General features: G+C 42.3%; 2 protein-coding genes across 6 annotated transcripts; both read right to left on the bottom strand.

The window, feature by feature from the left end:
* Positions 1-15: 15 nt before the first annotated feature.
* On the bottom strand, positions 16-8,827 carry LOC110492762 (syntaphilin). 2 transcript variants are annotated; one of them, XM_021567237.3, is made up of 5 exons: positions 8,426-8,827; positions 5,782-5,886; positions 5,432-5,551; positions 4,869-5,018; positions 16-2,847 (listed from the first exon to the last, which is right to left on the bottom strand). In XM_021567237.3, exons 1-5 carry the CDS (start codon positions 8,461-8,463, stop codon positions 1,575-1,577), a joined length of 1,686 nt encoding a protein of 561 aa, XP_021422912.3. In that variant the 5' UTR covers positions 8,464-8,827; the 3' UTR covers positions 16-1,574. The 2 variants fall into 2 exon arrangements, with proteins under 2 accessions (XP_021422912.3, XP_021422910.3); XM_021567235.3 differs by lacking the exon at positions 8,426-8,827 and having other exon boundaries at positions 5,782-6,072.
* A 252-nt stretch (positions 8,828-9,079) lies between these two features.
* On the bottom strand, positions 9,080-16,464 carry LOC110492763 (double-strand-break repair protein rad21 homolog). Of its 4 annotated transcripts, none has more exons than XM_021567240.3 (14): positions 16,122-16,464; positions 15,644-15,847; positions 15,278-15,407; positions 15,039-15,138; positions 14,755-14,858; positions 14,449-14,577; positions 14,173-14,277; positions 13,170-13,289; positions 12,706-12,935; positions 12,365-12,452; positions 12,049-12,188; positions 11,820-11,933; positions 10,184-10,261; positions 9,080-9,887 (listed from the first exon to the last, which is right to left on the bottom strand). In XM_021567240.3, exons 2-14 carry the CDS (start codon positions 15,788-15,790, stop codon positions 9,705-9,707), a joined length of 1,668 nt encoding a protein of 555 aa, XP_021422915.3. In that variant the 5' UTR covers positions 15,791-15,847; positions 16,122-16,464; the 3' UTR covers positions 9,080-9,704. The 4 variants fall into 4 exon arrangements, with proteins under 4 accessions (XP_021422915.3, XP_021422917.2, XP_021422916.3 ...); XM_021567242.3 differs by having other exon boundaries at positions 14,173-14,238; XM_021567241.3 differs by having other exon boundaries at positions 16,110-16,408.
* Between the last annotated feature and the right edge of the window lie 890 nt (positions 16,465-17,354).

Here is a 17,354-nt window from a genome sequence, read left to right as displayed (position 1 = left end):
TACATTAAATGTTACTTGCGTCACTGTTTTTATTCTGTTGTGCAGTATCTGAGAAATGGTTCTCCACTGTAGACCAATTCTAGTGATTCTAGCAATTCTCTGAGAAGTGCTAAAGGACATGTTTGAAATCCATTAGTAATCACAAGGAATGCAAAATTGAAAACCTTTTGTTCTAATAGCAAAACCTGATCTGTGATGAAAATGTTTTTCATACCCAGTACCACAGCACACATTGTCAAGAACATCAGCAAACTATGGATATGTAAAATTGCCCCCCTCCCCAATGAGTCAACTCTCACCCCATTGGTTAATAAAAATGTATTATATTCCTCATTAAGAGCTTTGGATATGTTCTAACAATGTCAAAAAGAGACTTCAAATGTTTTTATTTCATATTGATTCCCATGTGTCTAATTCTCCCGAAGCAGACTTCAATAGATGACAAACCGACAAAGGCAACTTTCAGTTTATTTTCAAAGGGAAGAAGAAATACATCCAGGTCTATTTACACTTTGTATTCTACAGCTTTTTTGTGCAATTTTACCAATACTTGTAAAGACTTCATCATAGCTTTTTCTTATTGCTTTTGACTTCTGAATTGGAATAATTGAGAATCTATCACTGTAGCATTAGCGGCATAATGTGGCTCAAAAGTAGACTTGCATGGTTAATGTGTGATGAAAAGTAAAGTAGTATAGTCCTGAAAGTGGAAAAAAGTGCAATGTTTGAAAGAAATATCTAGCCTTTTGAAAATAATTGATAATTTCCTAATATTGTAAATGTTGAAATTCAACAAATGTATTTCCAACAAATACATACATAGCTGGCATTGTACTTGCTTTCAGCATTTGGACATGGATAGTGACAGTGCTAGACTTGTTCAGAATTTTACTCTTATCCTTGGACTATTAATACAATTAATGAAACCAGAAGATAAACGTTTGATCCCTGAAAAGTAATAGATTCCCAATCTCCCATTCGTTGTGCAAACATCTACATTCTCATATTTTCTTGAGAAAATTATTTTTAAAAAACATTCAACTCGAACTCCCACTCAGGTCCCTCGTTGACTTAGCTCTAAAAGAAAATGTTGCTGATGTTTAACAAGGTGAACCATGTTCACCCCAATTTCAAAGACAACAAGAAGATTCATGGAGAATACAGTATGTCAAAGTGTTCAAGGTTCAAATGTAGCAGGTGTGTATTTGAAGGTTCTGTTTAAGGTGAGTTAATAGCAAAGGGTTGAACATTTCTCAGGTTTACATGCAATGAGTTGTGCAGTCATGGGAGCCACTAGACCAGTGGCAAAAAGTTCACGCAGTCTCACGCATTCCCCATCAAATCACTATTGCATTTGATTTCCTAGATAGTTAGGCATTATTACAAATCTAACAAACAAATCATGTAAATCTCAAGGTCATCCTCAAATCAGACGGGTGGAGAATAAAAATAATAAAAAGCAATATAAGTTCAAGTCAAAATCAAAGTCTGATTGCTGTTCTGGCTGTGACTCGTTAGAGGTTGGGGTTGCATGGTTGCTGTGAGGGAAGTCAGGGGGCTAAGGAGTAAAGTTGTCAGATATTGGACGCCCCATTCATGCTTGTGGGGCCACGTCCCCCGCGTCGCAGAGAGTGAAGGGCCACAGCGCAGCAACCCCGTAGCAGAGAACCGATGTGGTACACAGGCATGACCTCCCGCGGGGCCCCATGACACAGCCAGGCCACCGTTGGCACCACCGGCATGGCCACTGCCAACAGGTCCACCAGGAAGTATCGGCTCCAGAAGTTCCGCTGGGGAGCACCGTCCACCCCCTCTTCCCCTCCCACAACGTTTTCACCGTCAACTTCAACAGCCTCAACAGCTTCACCCTTCTCTTCATCCTCCACCCCTGTCACACCTCCTTGCCTCTCTGGTGATAACATTGGCCCAGGCTTGGGCTGGCAGGTTTGGGCCACTGTTGGCATCATTGTCATCTCCACATGGCCATCTGGAGACAGTGGCTCTAGGTTGTAGGAGAGCTGGGGAGGAGGGGAGGAAGACAAGGAGGGAGGGAACAGCTGTTGCTCTGAGTAGGCTGGGGTGATGTTGGTTGTTGCCAGGGAGATGATGCTCAGCTCCTCTCCCCCTCCTTCCTCTGAGACCCAGGTCATGGTGGGGCTGCAGGCCTGGGATCGGACCTCCGGTTTTGCCTCCCTCACGGGGATAGCAGCAGCCACCGCCACTGCAGCCGAGGGCTCCTCCTGGGGGAGGTGAAGGAAGAGGTGGTGATGAGGGAGGTAGGTGTGTCCACTGCACCTGCAGCTGTTACTCAGGGAGTGGCAGGAGTGGGAGACGGGCAGCACAGCCCCTCCACTGCACAGCCTCTCGTAGGTGGAGGAGCGTGGCATGGTAGAGGAGGGGCCGTGGACCAGGGCGGGGCCAGATGGGGTTTGCTGCTCTGACAGAAGGGCCGCCTCCAGAAGCAGGTGGGTCCGCCCCCTTTCTACCTGTGCCGCTGCATGCAGGTCAGGCCCTGGGGCGTTTCCATTACGGTCCACATAGAGGGCCTCACTGCTCAGCCGGGTGTAGGCGGTGCTGCGGCTCAGGGTGCTGGCTGGGGAGCACCCACAGGAGCGGGACTTTGTAGGCCGGGGTCTCTGCGGTGAGAGGTATGGCTTTTTGTCATAGGGGGCTTTTTCTGGGGTGCCGAGGTTTGATCGTACTGTCTCCACGACCTCGTGCAAATGCTGGATCTCCCTGCGCGCCTGCTTCAGAGCCAGCTGGGCCTCGACACGGTGACACTCTTCCACTATCCAGTCCTCCTGCATCCGACACAGCTGGGTCTTCATCTCAGCTATCTCACTGTCCCTGAGAGAGAGGGAAATAGAGAGAAAAAGAGAGGTTGAGAGTATGAGGGCTACCTAGGGCAGAGAATCAACATGTGGTACGCCTTAAAGATGGAATCTGCATTAGGGGAAACAGCACCACTGTCCACCCCAGCACTTTAGTTATTGTTTTGTGGACAAAACTGAGGTGAGGTGCGTCGAGCAGTGTGGTAAAAAAATGGCAGTACATATTCTGCTGTTCTATTGCACGTACAATGATGTCAGAGGGGGAAAAAACAGTGTTTGTTGTTTGCAGTTGTTTATTGTTGTAATATCCCAAACAGGCGTGGCAGTTTCAACCCCCCACAAATAGTATTTGACCAGATACAATGATACAGTAAACAAATTGACAACAAACTTTCGGCATGCTTATAGGGAAGGACATTCAACAAGCACAGCACTTACACTAATGACTGATGATTGGTTGAGAGAAATTGATGATAAAAAGATTGTGGGGGCTGTTTTGTTAGACTTCAGAGCGTCTTTTGATATTATCGATCATAGTCTGCTGCTGGGAAAAAAAGGATGTGTTATGGCTTTACCCCCCCCCCCCTGTATATTGTGGATAAAGAGTTACCTGTCTAACAGAACACAGAGGGTGTTCTTTAATGGAAGCCTCTCCAACATAATCCAGGTAGAATCAGGAATTCTCCAGGGCAGCTGTCTATGCCCCTTACTTTTTTCAATCTTTTCTAATGACTTGCCACTGGCTTTGAGTAAAGTGTGTCTATGCATGTGGATGACTCAACACTATACATGTCAGCTACTACAGCGACTGAAATCACTGCAACACTTGACAAAGAGTTGTAGTTAGTTTCAGAGTGGCTGGCAAGGAATAAGTTAGTCCTAAAACTGAAAGCATTGTATTTGGGACAAATCATTCACTAAACCCTAAACCTCAACTAAATCTTGTAATAAATAATGTGGAAATTGAGAAAGTTGAGGTGGCTAAACTGCTTGGAGTAACCCTGGATTGTAAACTGTCATTGTCAAAACATTTTGATTCAACAGTAGCTAAGATGGGGAGAAGTCTGTCCATAATAAAGCGCTGCTCTACCTTGTTAACAGCACTGTCAACAAGGCAGGTCCTACAGGCTCTAGTTTTGTCGTACCTGGACTACTGTTCAGTCGTGTGGTCAGGTGCCACAAAGAGAGGCTTAGGAAAATTGCAATTGGCTCAGAACAGTATAGCACAGCTGGCTCTTGGATGTACACAGAGACATAATATTAATAATATGCATGTTAATCTCTCCTGGCTCAAAGGGGAGGAGAGATTGACATCATCACTACTTGTATTTATGAGAGGTATTGAAATGTTCAATCCACCAAGCTGTCTGTTTGAACTACTGGCGCACAGCTCGGACACCCATGCATACCCCACAACACATGCCACAAGATGCCTTTTCACAGTCCCCAAGTCCAGAACAGACTAAGGGAGGCGCACAGTACTATATAGAACCATGACTACATCGAACTCTATTCCACATCAAGTAACTGATGCAAGCAGTAAAATTAGATTTAAACAACTGATAAAAATACACCTTATGGAACAGCGGGGACTGTGAAGCAACACAAACATAGGCACAGACATACATACACACACACACGATAACATACGCACATTTTTTTTAAATTTTCCTATTTAACCTTTATTTAACCAGGCAAGTCAGTTAAGAACAAATTCTTATTTACAATGAAGGCCTACTTTTGCTGGACCCCAGAAAGAGTAATGGGGATCCATAATAAATACAGTAGTCCATGAAGGATTCCAGATTTAAAAGGTGATAGAGGCAATAGAGAAGTCTTAGAAATACTATCCCAGGCCAGTTTCTGTAGTGAAATGCTAGACCGTTATTGATGTTGCTATTTTTGTAATCATAATGTGGTTGAATACAACCAGCTGGGTTGTGGAAGAGACACTTCTATGATATCTACAATATGCTATTTTTAAACAAGTTAGCCACTATTCTGCTTCTTTGTCACGACGCATCCCTTCAGACTCACCTGTGCTGCAGCCTCTGGACATTCTCCCTCAGCCTGGCTCGCAGGTGTCTGATACACACCTCCTTCTGCTGCAACGGGGTGAGGTACTGCTCTGGTGTGGGGGGCCAAATCCCATGGTTATCACTGCAGGTTGCATGCTTCACCTGATGCCTGGATTTGCATAGGGGTGTGAAGGAGAGTTTATGGTGATTATCAGTTATGCATCAGATGGTCAGATAATGAACTGTAAAGAACTGTCATCATAAGAGAGGCTGAGGAAGAGGAAATAGTTTTCACTGAGGTGAGCAGCCTGCTTTATATCTTATGAGTAGATGTCAGTGGGGTTTTTATGCAAGCTCGGCACCTTTCGATTTTCATAATAAATTATGAATCTCAAGACTACATTACATTTTTTTATTTGTCCTTTTAGGCCAATGCTGCACCTTATTCTAAAAACATTTGCTGTTTTCTTCTGAATCATCTTTATTGCATGATATTTTGGCCTCGACCTAAAAAAAAATATTCTTAAAACAAAATTATGTTTGCATGTCTCTTGCATTTGATGTACAGATGCTCTGTTTTACTTAGGTGGGCCAGGATATGTCCGGGCTGTAGGACTACCCTCACTAGCCCTGCCGGGGTAAGTGTTGGTATTGGAGGCATCGCTATAGGAATGGCGCCCACTGCTAGTGGCCACTGGCCGCCTGTAACAGAGAGGCAATGTTAATGTTACATATTGATTGGACTTATCTTCAGTCACTAACATTAAGAAAACAAACCAAATCAATGCATTGTTTCCAACAACTCACCCACTATACATGTGGCACTAAATTACCCTAGTATGCGTGTGCTTCTTGGTGCCGTCATTTTCATACATCATCACTTTCACACAGTAGCAAAAATACCATATAGGGAGAGAAGGGGGCAGCATTACCTGCGCTGACCTGCAGAGGGCTTCCGGCTTTGAGGGAGTGACATGGGTGTGGACCACCTGCTGCTGGCTCCAAGAGGAAAACTAGGAAGATGGCTCAAAGATGGACTGCATAATACATTATGTACAAACATAGAGAAAACAGAATGGATGTAGTCAGGAGGTAATCTGTTAAAAACTACTGTGGAAAAGCAATACATTTTGTGGACATTTCCTCTGCCTACCAGATACCACTTTTAATCTCAGGGCAAGGACATAGTCCTATGTCATCCCACAGGGCACATACTGGTTGAATCACTTAGATTTTTGGTTGAGATGAAGACGTGAATGCAACATATACATTATTCATTTGTTGTCAACACAACCAAAGGAGCATTTTAAGGAGATGTATCTTCTGCGTGGATAGTTCCATCTGTGACACTTAGTCTGGCTTTAATTCCAGTTTGTCTACAAATTGATAATTGATATGTTGGATTCACATCTCCAGCTCAACCAAAAATATAAGTTAAAGAACAGGACTAAATCAAATAAATCCACAAATGTACTTTAAATAAAGTTTGATTTGATTTAGTCCTGTTCTTTAAGTTTGATTATTGGTTGAGATGGAGATGTGAATCCAACATTAACGTTTTCATTTGTAGACAAACTGGAATTTGTTGACAACCAAACACAACTCAATATCACTTTTTCAATACAATAAATAGCCTATTAACTTGTCGACAAGTTAAAAAAAAAATGATATGTTGGATTCACGTCTACAACTAAACCCAAAATAAAAGTTAAAGAATAGGATTAAGCCATTGGCTCAGATGAAACTATTCTGCGTCAACCAAAAACAATTAAATAATATTTTTTTAATACTGTAATGAAACAGGCAGGGAGCAGGTCTCGAACCCTCGACCCTCTCGCCCGAGGTCCGGCGCACTATCAACTATGCCGCAAAAGCAAGCTCTTGAGCACAGTCGATTTCCGCGGTTATAAACCCAGGGTCGTTACAATACAGTAAAAAGACTAAAGTTAAAGCCATTTTACAAACGAATGTAACAGTATTTATTCAACCTTAAAATGAGTAACACATTCTTGGCCACATGTTTAGGTTAGCCTAATGTAACTATAAATGACTTCGTATGTAATCATAGAAAGCGTACATGTTCAAGATAGCATGCAAAGGTCACAGGTCTGTGGAGATCTTCACAATTGCTGTAATGATCTGCATAGAATCTTGAACAAATTGTTGTATAAATTAAAAATATCTGACATTGTATTCCCATTTGATCTTTGTTGTGCTTTTAAAATGGTTGAAAGCGCAGATAATACATTTAGATGACAAAATAAAGCAAAACATCTGACATTGTTTTTCCATTGGAATTTAGTTGTGCCTTTTAGATGGTTGAAAGCATAGTGATAACACATCCGCATATCAACAAACTTCTGGCAGTCTTTTTGAGTGGGTGAATAAAGGTTGAAATCTCATTGATCAACGTCTCAACCAAATATTACCCACATTTACACATTGAAATTATGTGGTGTGTCCAGTGGGATGGACTCATATGGTGCATTAAAAAAACACATTCAACATAAAACAATTAAGTATTTTGACGGTTTGTTATGGCCCTGCCTGTTAGGAGACCATTGATGAGTAAACCAGTCTGGCTATCAGGAGCTCTTCAACAGATAAAGAAGCCTTTCACAAGACAGACCAGGAAATGCACAGGGGATTCTGTGAGTTCATCGCCATCTCACTGCTGCACACGCCATCCCCGGTAACCACAGACAGATGGGACTAAACATATATCAAAATCCCATGAAGAGACCCAAACAAAGGAAATTACAAAACTATGACAGCCCAACTGGGACAGGGACATATTTTAAAAAGTGCTGTGCAAAACAGGATTGCCTCATCAGCACTTCTCTGGCTGTGACTGAGCTGAGCAACATAGCTTTGCTGTACTATCAAAGATTAAAAACAATCTCAAACAATAAGGGAGCAAAAAAAGTATGATCAAAGCAAAAAACCCTGCTGAGCACAAAGCAGCGAATATACAAAAACAGCATACCTGTGATATGTTATGTTATATCGGTGTCTGTAGTCACTGTGTCAATGGGACAGTTGAGGACAGAGTGCATTTGAGCAACACGGGAAAGTGGCAGAGGCAGGGCCTACCCTACAGTACCCTTGGATAATGATTGAGGGGCCCCTGTGCAACAGGTGGTGGGGACACGCAATGTACTTCTTACGTAATAGTGAGCATCAGGCGGCATAACTGTAGGATGGTGAATTAACAGGTTGCATGTACGCCGTATACGATTATTTGATTAACATGCAGTAATAGGCCTATGTCCGTAGTAGGCTACCTAGTTTTCGTGAAATTACCGAATAAAGTTGAGCATAGTGCTTTACATCATCTGTAGAATGCCAAAGGACAAAGAGCGCTGTGGTTTCGTCCTTGAACAAACTGAATATTCCCTTCACAATATTTTTTTCGATAATAAAGCCGCGCGCAATGTTGAATTGACAAGGAGCTGAAAGACATGCGAAATATCAGTTTCAGCTCCGTGCAACATACATGGATGATAGAATGATAGAAAACAAATACTAGTCTACTATAGATTATATGCCAGTATAAATCTAAAAACAACATCCTACCAGCCAACATCATTTTCCGGTGAACCTAAACATCCCATCCAATGTTTTGAATCTTCAGGATGAGGCAGGAATAGCTGACAAACTAATTACGTCCAGGCTGTGCCCTACATTGGCAACTGATAGGGGATATAATACAAGCCTCCTCTCATGCAGCGATTACCCGACTGTGATCTCTGACATAACAGTACAGTAAAGATGACACGATTCCCAACATTTATGGTACCATATTTGCCAGGCCGATAAATAGTCCTACATCCTGGAGTAGAATTGGTCCCCGCAGGACTTCTGGTGGAATGCGTGTGAACGGTCACTAGTGGCATTTATCTGTACATGGATGCTGTGCTGTTGATGAGAATCCATGCCGAGCCGGCCATGAAGTGAACAGAGGCAATTGCGTAGGACTACACTGCAACGGATTCTCTTAAAGAGACAGTGGATCATGCCGCATCATTCGGCAATTATCTAACACCTACCATTGCTGGGGATGGTCTGAGATAAAAGCTTGTTATGGAGTCTATTTACAAGTGGCAAGGGCATAAGGGACAAGGACATGATCAGGGTAACAGTGATGTAGGCATGTCAAATTCAACAGACTCATTAAAATCCTTGCCATTGTATCAGCATTACACATACAAGTATTAGTTCATCCTATGGTGAATTTGTAATTCTTTTAATTGAGACTTTACACATTAATTAAGGCTCTTATCATTAAATAAGATTTACTGGGTATATTTACATAGCTTTAAGAATAAAAACACAGTAACAAGTAAAAAAATAGCTAAAGTTAAAAACACTACCAAAACCACCCGTATTACTGAAATTGGTCAATCTAAAAAATCTTAGTCTGTCAGCATAATAAATAACAAACCATATTACTCAAACAAGTAAAGCACCTGAACAAAATAACAGAACATTCATAAACTTTTACTGTGTCCCAAATCAGACGATAACTCTGTCCAAATAATGTCTTGTAGGAAGCCTTGTTTTCTCATAAAGGGAATGAGCAACTAACTTGGGTTTGGACCCTGGGAGATACATTGAGGTACCATAACTATCTCAGTAGTGCTTGTAAGTGCTTTATGTCACAACCCAGTTTGGTCACTTTTTTCAAAATTATATTTATTGGTGTATTCAGTTCTCAATCAGCTACCCTCCTACGGTCCACATTTGACGAGGGTGTCAAGACCACTACAGAGTTTGTGCAGTTGTTGACAGAGCAGTGAGTCTATGAACAAGGTGTCTTCATATCAAAACCTCCTCCTCCACTACGAGTCCTACTCTACGTCTCATAGAACCTGGGTCCAGGAGTGGCCATAATGTCAGCGTAAGGCTCGCTTTGGTGCAGGTCGAGGGCCTGTTGTTTCTTCAGCACCAGAAGGCAGAAGAAGGTGGCTGCGGCCTGGGAGCGACTGTTCCTCTCACACAGAGTCTTCAGGCTGAACATGGCGTTGCTGCTCTGAATCTGTTCAGGGATGTCAGGACAACATAGAACATGAACATTTTGTCTCAGGGATAGGTCAGTTTCTGTTTTATATGAAGGATAAATGTCAGATAAGGGAAAATCCCATCTGTTTGTTATAACACAACACACAATCACAGCAATTTCATTTCCACTGATTGTCCCCTAATCCTGCCCAATCCTCTTTAATATCCCTGTCCTCAGTGACTGAGGATTTCTGGGTCAGATCGTAATCGAGCTAACAAGCTGACTAAGTGTAAGAATGGATGCCCTGCTGCATAGGGGTATCAGGTTCTTACTTTGAGAGCATTTAGTAGTTTCTGTGCTCGGCTGGTCATCCTCTTCTCTTCCAAGTCATCCTGGCTGTCCACCATAGACTGTAGTTTGAGATAGCAACACATTACAGAGTGTACCGTACGTCACACCACACTCATGATGACCGTGTGTGTTTGTACGTGTGTGTAAGTTCACACAAGTGTGTGTGTGTGTGTGTGTGTATATATATATATATATATATACAGTCAGGTCCAAAAGTATTTTGACAGTGACACAATCTGCATAATTTGGGCTCTGTATGCTACCACAATGGATTTCAAAGGAAACAATCAAGACGTGCTTAAAGTGTACTTTCATCTTTAATTTAAGGGTTTTGTCAAAATTATTGTATGAACCGTGTAGGAATTACAACCATTTTAATACATAATATTTGGGTCTCAAAACTAACATAATCATAAATTAAATTGTGAATTTTAATACTTGGTTGCAAATCTTTTGCAGTCAATGACTGCCTGATGTCTAGAACCCATTGACATCACCAGATGCTGGGTTTCCTCCCTGGTGATGCTCTGCCAGGTCTTTACTGCAGCTGTCTTCAGTTCCTGCTTGTTCTTGGGGCCTTTCACCTTCAGTTTTGCCTTCAGCAAGTGAAATGCATGCTCAACTGGATTCAGGTCAGGCGATTAACTTGGCCATTGCAGAACATTCCAAAAAAGTATTGGGTTGCTTTCACAGTATGCTTCAGTCTTGAAGGAGTTCCCACATATACCGAGCACTTGTTGGCTGCTTTCCCTTCATTCTGCAGTCCAACTCATCCCAAACCATCTCAATTGGGTTGAGGTCAGGTGATTGTGGAGGCCAGCAAAGCACCCCCACACAACTTTTCCTCCACACTTCACGGTGGGAACCACACATGCGGAGATCATCCGTTCACCTACTCACAAAGACACTGCGGTTAGAATCAAAAATCTCAAATTTGGATTAATCAGACCAAAGGACAGATTTCCACCGGTCTAATGTCCATTGCTCGTGTTTCTTGGCCCAAGCAGGTCTCTTCTTATTGGTGTCCTTTAGTAGTGGTTTCTTTGCAGCAATTCGACCATGAAGGCCTGATTCACGCAGTCTCTGAACAGTTGATGTTGAGATGTCTGTTACTTGAACTCTGAAGCATTTATTTGGGCTGCAATTTCTGAGGCTGGTGAAGTTATCCGCTGCAGCAGAGGTAACTCTGGGTCTTCCTTTCCTGTGGAGATCCTCATGAGAGCCAGTTTCATCATAGCACTTGATGGTTTTTGCAACTGCACTTAAATAAACTTATATAGTTCTTGAAATGTTCCGTATTGACTGACCTTCATGTAAAATTAACTTTTAAGAAGGCACACTTGCTGATGGAAATGCATTCTACCTCCTGAAGCTGGTTGAGAGAATTCCAAGCGTGTACAAAGCTGTCATCAAGACAAAGGGTGGCTATTTGAAAAATCTCAAATATAAAATATTTTGATTTGTTTCCACTTTTTTGGTTACTACAGGATTCATGATTCCATACAATGTAGAAAATAGTAAAAATAAAATAAACCTTTGAATGAGTAGGTGTTCTAAAACTTTTGACTGGTAGTGTATATGCATGTCTGTGGGTGTATTCAAAGCATGTGAAAGCACCTGTGTGTTCCGTGGTACAGTCGATGGAGTTTCCCTTTCCATTCCAGAAGGATGAACATACATGGAATCCTCAGACGGGAGCTCAGGTTGAGAGACCTCCAACCTGCTCCCATCCTGAGAGACAAGAAAAAGAGAGATCAAGGAAAGTTGTCAGACAAAGATAGACAATAGGATAACCTTGTTGAATAAAGGTTATATTAATATTTTGTGTTCATGTTGAGCTCTTTACATGTACTGCGTCCCAGAGGTATTCAGGTGGGTTGTCATTCCCATAGTGGTGCAGAGGAGTGAGCTCCACATTGTGTCCAATTCTCTCAGGATCCATGGTCTCATGCAGGACACTGAGCAAGGCGCTTGCATCTGTTTCCACTGTACAGAGACACATAAAATGTATAAACCCAAATAGGAAACATAACAGTTCCAAGGTAATGGGGTCCGGGGGCACTTTAATTCCCTCAATTTCATTTAATGTAATGGCTAGTGTAATGTTCTCAGACGATAATTTCTATAACATGGTGTTGCTCTCTATAAATATGATCTCCTACCCTCATGTCTCTCCTCTCTCATCTCTTCAAGGTCATCTTCATTGACAACTCCATCTGTTTTCACACGGAACACATCCCTGGAATAGAGCTGCAGAGACAGAATGGGGGCAGTTGTTGAACCAAAATGCACCGCTGCTATACATCACTGGTTACAGATGTGAATTAAATTTCCTCACTTAAGTGTGGAATACAATATGTATCTATTATAGGTATGAATTAGGTGGAACAACATTAAGCTGAACCTGTATTTTTTTATGGAACAGATGAGATAAACATTACAGGTAAATATGTCAACCTACATTTGACTGATGGGACAGATGTTAATTTCAGACCCTGCTTACCTGTTGCAGGTGTGGATGAATGACAGGGGCACAGAGGTGACTGAAGAGCCTGTCCACCCCACCACTCTCTTTCCATTGCATGAGTTGGCGGGTAGGCGGGGCGATGTCCAGTGGGGCAGTGAGATCTGAGTAGTCAGAGAGTTGCTCCCTGATGGCCTGGTTGGACAGCTCCTTGGCCTGGTCCACCACCAGTCTCCTTCTCCTCTTCCCCTTCCTCCTCTCTAAGGTTGCTAAGGAAGCGGAAGGCAAACAGAAGGTTTAACTCCAATGGCTTATCTATGCTTCTCACACAAGTTTCCAACGCAGGTAATAAGTAACAGGATATTATGTTACTTATGGCTTTGATGTGTGATAGAGGTTGTGCCCAGTTAGATAACTGTGTGTTTGAAGGACAGTAAATGCATTTATGAGAATGGCCATGTTGGGGTGTAAAGATGTTGCGTGTCAGGCAGCTAAATAGTTACGCGTAACAGTGACAGGCTCCAGAGCGAAGCCCTCCTCCTCATTGCCCAACAGAGTTGTCTCATTCAGGACAGGGTGATCCTCCTCCATGGGTGCAGATGTAGTAGAGCTGTCTGGATGACCTGCAAGGTTTTGGAATGAAGGGCATACCATAAAGTAGACATGGACAGCATACAATGGATTAATATTATACTGTATAATGTAATAACGATGAAGCACCCCATTTTGGGAAAAGTTCCAGCACCGGAAAAATCAAATTTAATTGCAGCAAAGTTAACATCAAACTGAAAATGGCACCTGAATAATGAAAGGATAATTTTCCAGTATGCACTGCCACTTGCTGCCAGAGCACTTCAACACTTGCACAAAGTAGAACCAAAGATTTTTATAATTAAACCAAGAAAGATCACAGCCTGTCGTTTCAAGTGGAAACAAAGGAGCCATAGTGGGCAGAACAGGCAAGGAGGTGGACAGAGCCAAGCATAAGCTAGCCAGATCCTAATGGCGCGTTCTAGCCTGCATTTACATATTTACGTTGGGGAACGCCTTCTCTGAAGTGCGTGTGTGCAATAATTCAATTCGTCTTTGCACTCCTAAACAACACTATTTATTTTTTACTTTGGCAAAGGGTAAAGTCCACAAAACTTAGTCCACTCTGTTCATAAAATATTGTAGTTTCGGGAACAGAAAACTGTATTGAGATCAAATGTTTCATCGATGAGATAATTAGCAGAATGTCGGCCAAAATCCATCTCGTTCCATCTTCTCACACTGCCGGCCACTGGGCTTCCTCTCACTACCATATTTGGTAGTGAGTGGAAACACCAAGTGGATGCTTCACACTTATACATGTGGTGAAATATCTGTCTTGTTGTTCTATCTGTGGTAGAAATGTGGTCTCATACAGATGGAGACACCTTCATACCAATACCTACAGTTACACTGAATATTTAGACAGGGTTAGAAGTTTCCTAAAAAACAGAAGCAAAATAAACACAAAATTACCTTCTTGGTTAACATCCATCATAGCAGTCTCCGGCAACATATTTTGTTGTTCGGCTTCGAAAAAATCTGTCAAAACAGCATGCTCACTGGAACTGGCTAGACAGTCTACACAGGATTTGAAAAGGAATTTGAGACGTTGTCTAGGTTTGCATTTGAACATTGTTGATGTGTTCAGATGTGGAACCGATATGTTATCTTAAAGTGAAACTGCTCCTACGAGTCCAGGTCAGGATGCAGGGTTGGGGAGTAACAGAAAACATTTAGAAAGTAATCTACCTAACCCTGTAAGGACGTCACCCAGGATGTCCAAGCCTGTGTCCTCATCGCCAAAAGCATCTCCTTGCTGGGCCAGGCTTAGGAAACTCACGTCTAACATGCCCCCTTGGTGAGACTGGGTCTCATCACCTAAAATGTTTTGATACAGAGTAAGTCAGAGAAAGTTATTGACAGCAATGTGAGTGAAGGAGAGAAACGTGGGCTATGGCGAGAAGGCAAGATAAAACTAGAGTTTTGAAAGGGAGGGTAAACTAACTTTGAGGGAGAAACAGGCAGGTACTGTGGAGTAGCAACCCTAACACTTACCAAAGTCCTCAAATGTGAGAAAGCTATTTCCAAAATCCTCTTTGAGGGTGATGTCCTCTGTTCGGCACTGATTCAGTGAAAAATGGTCCACAACACCTATGGCACTAGGGTCCGAGAGAGGAGAGAACATAACAAATTACTTTTTGATACAAATACTGTGATGTGAAGCATCCACACCCCCATGATCTACTGAAACTAGCCTAAATTGAGTATTGGGTGAATATCGTTTTGCTTTGAATGTGAGCGGGTGAAATGAGGAGAGAGAGAAAGAAAAACAAAAGTACTTTGCATCTGGTAGCTGGGAATCAAAGTCAGTGAAATCCTCCATTAACGTGATTGCTTTAAGTGTGGCCTCCAGTGCCTCAGCAGGCATGTCAGTCTGTCCTGATGGTGACACAACAGAAATAAATGTATAATTTGATACAAGACTTCAGCTGATATATTCTTCCAATGATCAGAATAACATGGAATTACTGTCATTAAAATGTTGACATTGACCACACAAAACAGATACCTGGCTAACCTGGTCTGAAGGCCACTTTGATTTTGACAACAGAGTCATTGCAATCAGCAAGGAGATATTTGGCTTTTCTGAAGTATATCCTCACTATTCCCAGAAGTAGGTGGCCAGAAGTTCGTAAGCCGATCTTTATCTGAAAATGATTGCACACAAGCAGAGGCAGATCTAAGTTATATCAGTCATTTCATCAGTGATGTGCTCATTGGTATCAGATATTTTTTCAGACATTGAGACAAAAAAATAATTGAAGGAGACAACAAGAGTACATGATGGTGAGCTAACATCGGCCTAACAAACGTTAAAACAGTGGCAAACACATTTCATCCCATTGTTTGTACACTTTTGCGGACAGAACAAAGTTTAGCTTACCTGTGGGGAGATTATGTCTTTGATGGTGCTCTCCAAATTGCATTCAAACACATGAGTTTTGGTGATTTTCCGCTCCCAATGAGCTGCTAACCAAATTTTGGCCAGAGGCCCGCGCTTGGATGTGAAGAGCTGAGTATAGAACATCATGGTGAAAGCCTTGGTGGTCTATCACCTAACTTAACTTAGTCCTCGACCTGTTGATAACTGCGGGGGTTGTTTGATAAGAACAACAAGTTGGTTAATTTGATATGGCACAATTCACTTGTAAAGTATTTGTTTCAACAAGCATTCGACTATGAAAAAGCGCCACTTTCTCGAAAGCGTCGTTGACAACGAGCTACAGCTAACTTTGACGTTGCTATATGGTCAGCTAGCAAATTAATTAACCAGCTAGTTACTGTAGCTGAAGGAAAAAAAGTTCAATTTCTGAACAACGTTAGCCCCGTTTTCAGATAAGATACAATACCTTGATACTCACACGTTTAAGTCCAAAGTAAGCCTGTTTGGCGGTGGTAACACGCTGAAAAGCTAGGTAGCGATGGCGCGAGATAACGATATTAGCCCGCTCATTCGGCACCAGCTTGGCACGCGAGTGGAGCAACCCGCCTCAAGCAAAGTGATAGCTATCAATATAGCTACAGCATGGTTCGGTGAGGTTTCAACCTCTTTATCAAACACAGTACCTGTGTGTTTTTATGCTTGATTGTATGGAGGGCGACCAGTGCCAGTTCGAAAATGCAATACTTAACCGTTAAATAGGAATGTGAAAATGATACATTCGTTTATGTTTTCATATCAGTGCGCATGATTCATGCCACAATGAAATTGTTATTCAAATCAAAACCAGATATGGCATCTGACATTCGAAATAAAAATGATAAACAGAAAATGGCAAATGGTTAAACAGAAAATAGTACATGTAATATGGGAATGTGCTGTTTTCATTTTCATTTCCCAACTACCCAATTGAGCGTTTTCTCTTTTAATTTACATTTTCAAAGTGCATGCAAATTGTTCATAGAGGCTAGAACCAGGAGAGCAACACCACCATGCAGTGATACATCCTTGCCAACCCTAACCCACTCTCTCTGTGCATTGATTTTAGACTAGTGTAACTGACAGGGTTCAAACCTGGTGTACTCTACACCAGAAGAACATCTTAGCCTACTAAGCCAAAGCCTGGGCAGTTTAGCTTGGAGAGCCAATGTAAGTTGTTGGGTCTCAGGCAAAGATACTCAACACTAGGCAAAGTTACTCATCATATATGCATTCCTCCTGGTTTATTGTTCATATGATGAGTAACCTTGCCTGATACCTGAAGAGTTGCATAGGCTTTGGTTTAGTGGGCTAATGTGCTCTTCTGATGTGCAAGACGACCCTTATTTGAACCCTGTCAGTCATATTTGTGCCATGGCTCAGATGGGTATCTGTGAGGAGGAGGAGGTCAAAGGATGGTGAATTGTAACTGAGGTGGTTCAGTTACCACACATATATGATGAGTAGGCCTAACCTTGCCTGAGACCTGAAGAGTAGCATTGGCTCCCTGAGTCAATGCCTAAGCTTCAGCTTTGTAGGGCTATGCTTTTCTGGTGCGTAGGAGACCTGGGTTAGCACCCTGTGTGTTGGTTACGCTAGTCAAATCAATGTACAGAGAGCCTGACATGGCTAAAATGTACCACCACATGGGGGTGTGGTGTTGCTCTCCTGGCTC

The sequence above is a fragment of the Oncorhynchus mykiss genome, chromosome 16 (assembly GCF_057628025.1).
Source record: "Oncorhynchus mykiss isolate SJ-2025 chromosome 16, ASM5762802v1, whole genome shotgun sequence".
Lineage (NCBI taxonomy): Eukaryota > Metazoa > Chordata > Actinopteri > Salmoniformes > Salmonidae > Oncorhynchus > Oncorhynchus mykiss.
The sequence above is the reverse complement of the archived record's forward strand: the minus strand, read 5'-3'. Positions and strand labels throughout refer to the sequence as shown.